This window comes from Alligator sinensis, unplaced genomic scaffold (genome assembly GCF_000455745.1).
Source record: "Alligator sinensis unplaced genomic scaffold, ASM45574v1 scaffold446_1, whole genome shotgun sequence".
Classification (NCBI taxonomy): Eukaryota; Metazoa; Chordata; order Crocodylia; family Alligatoridae; genus Alligator; species Alligator sinensis.
In genome coordinates this window covers 101,271-106,476 of record NW_005843090.1, presented here as the reverse complement: position 1 = coordinate 106,476, position 5,206 = coordinate 101,271, and the positions used below count along the sequence as shown (strand labels likewise).

Sequence of the window (5,206 nt, the reverse complement as noted above, 5' to 3'; positions counted from 1 at the left end):
GCGGGGTTGGTCCCCGCTGGACGCGGCGGGCCCGGAGAGGAGACCCGGCTCCGCTCGCAGGGCGCGGGCCTTGGCGTTGGCAAAGGGCTGCGGGGATGTCGCCTAGTTCGTCCGTCCGTGCGTGTGCGACACAAGTCGCCAGTCGCTCAAATCACAAGCGAGACACGCACACACGCTATATTTCTGTCCTGCGCCGGTTTACATTACCACTCTCATCAGTGCTCGGATGAGCGTAGTGGCCAGCCAAGTTGATCACGAGTAGGAGCCGGGCTCCCGTCTCGTCAGACGAACCCGTGCTCCCTGCGGAACAAAACCCAAAATCGAGACGTCTTGCCCCATCTTTTATAGCTTTTAAGTCCTCTGGGCTTTTGCTGGGTTATCGCTGTGTTCCTCCTTAAAGGTCGAGCGCCGTTGTTCTCTCGCTGTTTTGAGGCGGGTTCTTCTTGTTTCGGTCTTTTATCCGTCTACGTTCTTCAGCCAGTCGCCAGTTGATGTTTTCCTTTTCCACGGGCGCACTCTCGCCTGTTCTCTTCCACATGCAGCGTACAACTGTCGAGGACTTATGTCAAGCCTACAGAGCAATACAGCGCTTGATCTGAGCCTTCAAGAGGCTGAGACGTGAAAATGCATAAGATTAAAAGTATTAGGCAAAAAGTCTATGTGTATAGCACGTGCTAGGAGCAGCCCTGTGTCAGCAGAGGAGAAACGCGGCACCGCGCTAGGCATGTGTGTGTGTGTGGTGTGTGTGCGAGCTGGAGGGATCGGGTGGCTAGCGTCTCGGTTCCTCTGTCGATGGCTTGGGGGGGTCGAACACCAGCCTGGCGCGCTGGAGAGGAGAAGCCCCTTTGGAAACACTGCTCTCGCCCTCCCTGCTCTGCTCACCACCTGCTAAGGGAGTTCGTGTCGTGTCGTGTGGTGTCGTGGTCCAGTGCAGATCCCAAAGGACACTTGTCTCCTCCGCACGTGGGTCACAAACAGGTTTGATCTTCCTGAGAGTGCCATCGCTCTTCTCTCCTGCACCCACAGAAATGAGATGCATCTTTTCAAAGAAACCGACCTACAAGGCCCAGCCTGTGGCTGAGAAGAAGCAGGACAAACCTCAGCCCCAGTTGCATCTTGCACGGGATCATAGACGAGCCGGGCTGGCAGGGCCCGGGGAGGTCATGGCTCGCCCAGGCAGGATCATCCCCGATTTAAACCACCCAGACGAGCGTCTGTCCAACCTGCACTTCAAACCCCCGGTGCTGGAGACTCCCACCATCTTTTCCAGCACTGAACCCCTCCAAGTCGTTCCCGGTCTCCAACCAAAATCTCTTCTTGCAACTCACGCTCGTTGCTAATAGATTTCGTAGACATTAGGGCTGGAAGGGACCTCGGAAGATCATCGAGTCCAGCCCCCAAGCTTCTTGCCTTGTTCCCTGTGAGCAGAGACAACAATTGATCTCCCTCCTCTGTACGTATACAGATACCAGTGCAACTTCTCCAAGATCCTGTGTTAGGAGACATGTTTTCAATTCATCCTCTGTCTTCTCTTTTCCAGAGTATCCCCATTTCTTTCAGTCTTTCCTTCCAAGTCCCGTTTCGTAGACCTCTCTTCATTTTATTACTCTGCACTGGATTCGGACCAAGTTGTCCACGTCTTCCTTTGAGGTGCCAGACCCCGCATTTGGATGCGGGCCAGTGAGGCGAGGCCTGACAAGTGCTGAGTAGAGCAGAAGAAACTTCTTGTGACTTCCCTGAGATGCTCCTGTTCGTGCAGCCCCGTCTGCCATAGTGTGTTGGGCAGCAATACCACGCTGGTGCCTTGTATTCGGCTTGCAGTCTGTGCTAGCCCCACCCCACGCTGCTTTCTGTAGTCCTGTGGCCTGCCGAGGCCCCGGTCTGTATCGGTGCCTTTGATTGTTTTATCCCAGCGATTCTCAACCGTGGTGCTGCAGCACCCTGGGGTGCCTGCAGAGCCTTTCAAGGGTGCAGTGTGCTGGTAGTACTGTTAGGTGTGCAAACAGGATTCATATGATAAAACCAGAGATCTCAAATCCAGGGTGTTTAAAGCATTCTGACCTCTTGGGCTTTCCTTGTGGCAGGTTTGGGTGAGATGTCTGGTGTCGTGTCAGGGGTGACAGTAGTTTTACCAAGAGTTTACGTGATGGATGTGTTTGGGCTGGTTTGGACAGGGCTGATCTTACCTCAGGCAGGGGTTGGACTGGATGTGACCTCTGGAGATCTCTCCCAGCCTGGCTTCTCTCCGACTCTGTGTGTGTGCGCGTGTGTGTGTGTGAGAAAGTATTTTGTGTGTGTGTGTGTATACTTCTGTAAGATATCTTATAAGTATACCTTATAGAAATAGTACAAGCTTTTGTAAGCTGAGGCTCAGTTCACCAGGTACAGTTGATGTGAACCTCACATCGTGAAAGCTTGCACTATGTAGCTGCATATAGATCTCCTCTGGTTAGTCTATAACAGCAGTTCTCAACCTTTTTTGTGCCAGGACCCACTTGTAAACAGTGATGGCCAGTCCTGGCCCAGTAAATAGTTTAAGTAGAAAACATCCCCCAGCCCCCAGTGTCTGGGTTGGGGGTGTGAGGTGGGGGGTGCAGAGCGTGGGGGGAGCATGTTTTTGCCCCCTCCCCCCAGATTCACACACCCATAGTGGGCACGGGGCTGCAGCTTGGCCGCGCTGGCACGGGCAGGAGCTGCCTCCATGGCCCAGTGTGCAGGACCCGGCGCAGGGCAGCGAGACTTGTTGCCCCTGGGACCCCCACACCAGCTGTGCCGCCAGCAGCGCAAGGAGTAATGGATGGAGGCGGCTGCGCTGCCCTTGCCACTTCCTGCTGCTCACGCGCCAGGCTGCGGCTCTTTAAAGGAGAAAATCAACGTTTTTCTACAGCAAACGGAAAACCCGGATCCCTGTTTATTAGCACGCACAACATTAGCATGTGGCGAGGCACAAGCAACATCTGTTTTATTTCCAAAAATGCGTGCAAGATGTGATCCATTTTTCAATTTTGTTTGTGACCCTTTCATACATTCGCGTGACCCACGTTGAGTCCTGACGCACAGGTTGAGAAATGCTGGTCTGTAAGGTGTGAAGCTCCCCGCCTTCTACTGACTTCGGCCTGACGTGGCGAACGACGTCCCCCTCAATTAAGACTCCACCATTGCTGCAGGTTTTCACCGCTTTGGGAATTTCTTTCAACCACGGTTCCCAGGCCACAAGTGGCTCTAACTTGTCCCCTGGTTTCAGCTGCCTGCATGACGCTGTATAAAACCCATCCTCAGTGGCGCTGTGCTAGGAGCTTGCTCTGTGCGCTGTGCCGTGGCTGTCGGTCTGGGCCCATAGGCTGCTGGCTGCAGCTCTCCTCGTGCCTGCGGTATCGTGGCTCCGACTCACCCCGACAGCTCCTGTGACCCGTGAGCTGGTCAGTCCTGTGTCTCGCTGCTGAGAAACGCTGTGGAGGATTTGTAGCAAGTGAGGCTGATCCGCTCTGCGGGCTGGGAGGGAACGGGGGCAGCAGACTCTGTCCTGACAAGCTGCCAAGGCTTTGTGGGGAGCTGGAGATGACACGGACTGGCTGGAGGGGGAAGAAACCAGGCTTGGCAGTGAGCGGCTTGAAGAAAGTTGCCCCTGGACGGTCTGTGCACGTGGGGCTGTTCCTGCATGGGGAAGGCCTCGAAGGACGTGTCTCGGGGAGAGGTGGCGGGGCGGGTGAGCTGGCCCGGATAGAAACCTCTTTGTTACCGTGTGCTGGCTGCTGGGGGACCTGTGAGCAGTTCTCATTTAATGACTGGCCTGAACAAAGCAGAGGACTGAGTGGCTGGGCTTGGCCCCGCTCCCGTGACTGTTAGCAGGGTTTGCTCAGTGCCATCATTGTGCTCTGTCTCGGGGGCCCTCGGGCATACCCAGGACAGACAGTGCAGTTCAGACACGTGATGCTAGGAGGCACGGCGTGTGCATCTCGGCACTTGACACTTTTTTGCCCACGCTTCACTTGCGGCATCCAAGCAGCTTTGTTAACCTTCCTGGTGCCCATTGGGGACTTGAAGGGCATCCGTCTGCCGGGACTTTCGTTTGCTATCTATGTCGGGTCCTCTCTCTTAATTAAAAGCGGCATTGAATTGGCCTGTCCCATTTTCCTTCCAAACTAAAAAGGCTGAGAAAGTAGAACTGCATCCAATGAGAGAGGCCCCGAAGCTCCGCTGCCCAGCAGTCAGGGGCTGGGGACCGGGAATGGCAGAGCTCGAAGCTCATCTCTGCTCCTGTATGGACTCGATCTGTGATCTAAACTGAGGGTGTCAAACTCGCCCTGTGCCCTGAATTGGATCCGGGCTGCAGGGGTCCTTGCAAGCCAGATCTAGACCATGGGGCAACCGGAGTTGTGTCCATGTTGCTCTCCCTTGCTTCCCTGACACCTGGTCTAGAGCAAAGCTATGGGTCATTCTGTGCCCTGCTTCCCCCTCTGCTGTGTGTGGTGAGAGCCCCTAATGTGACTTCCCCTGAAGTCCTGCCCCTTGCTGCACCTCTGACCCCGAGTGAGGCACTAAATAGGCTAGCATTGGTGGATCATGACCTGTCGAAATACGCTTGGTGCTTTGTCCTAGGCTGTGCGTGCTGGAGTGAGTCCTAATTGCAAAGAGCTTGCCCTGGGAGGAGCAGGTTTAGTGCAGTTGGGCACAGTGGGGTGGAAAGGCTCTTGGGGCATGTAGAAAGCACAGAAGTGGGGCTGGCAGAGAGCTGTGGGGTCGCATCCAGTCCCAGCCCCTGCTTGAGGCAGAATCAGCCCCACCCAAACCCCCCTGACAAACCCTGTGTCCGACCTCGGAGCCGCACAACACAGTCGCCCCAACACAGCCCCAGGCATCGCCCCTGCCCTGGCATACAGGGGGGCCACGGCCGCCAATGTCCTGCTGCCGCCAGGGGGGTCATGGGTGCTGCAGAGAGCCCAGGCCAAGGCTGTGCAGAGGAAGGCAAAACCCCCCAGTCCGGACCAGTCTGAGCAGGGGGGAAATCCCTTCCTGCCCCAGTGCCGCATGGGACTGAGCCTGAGTGCATAGGAAAGACCCTCCAGCACAGGGTGCAGCTTGCTGCCTATGCCCTTCTGCCTGGACCTCACGTCTCTCTGTTTCTGTTGCAGGAGGACATTGAAATGGCTCCAGCAGAGACCAAGGGTAAGTGTGAGTTTTGCACTTCCAGCTACCCCTGCCCTGA

At 55.8% G+C, this 5,206-nt stretch overlaps 1 protein-coding gene across 1 annotated transcript in view; it reads left to right on the top strand.

The window, feature by feature from the left end:
- The window catches only part of RECQL4 (RecQ like helicase 4), a 30,035-nt gene that overhangs the window by 710 nt on the left and 24,119 nt on the right, over window positions 1-5,206 (top strand). Inside the window, exon 2 of the mRNA XM_006037257.2 lies at window positions 5,133-5,166. Within this exon, the coding sequence (XP_006037319.1) occupies window positions 5,145-5,166 (22 nt within the window). The 5' untranslated portion in view covers window positions 5,133-5,144. The remainder of the gene's footprint in view (window positions 1-5,132; window positions 5,167-5,206) is intronic.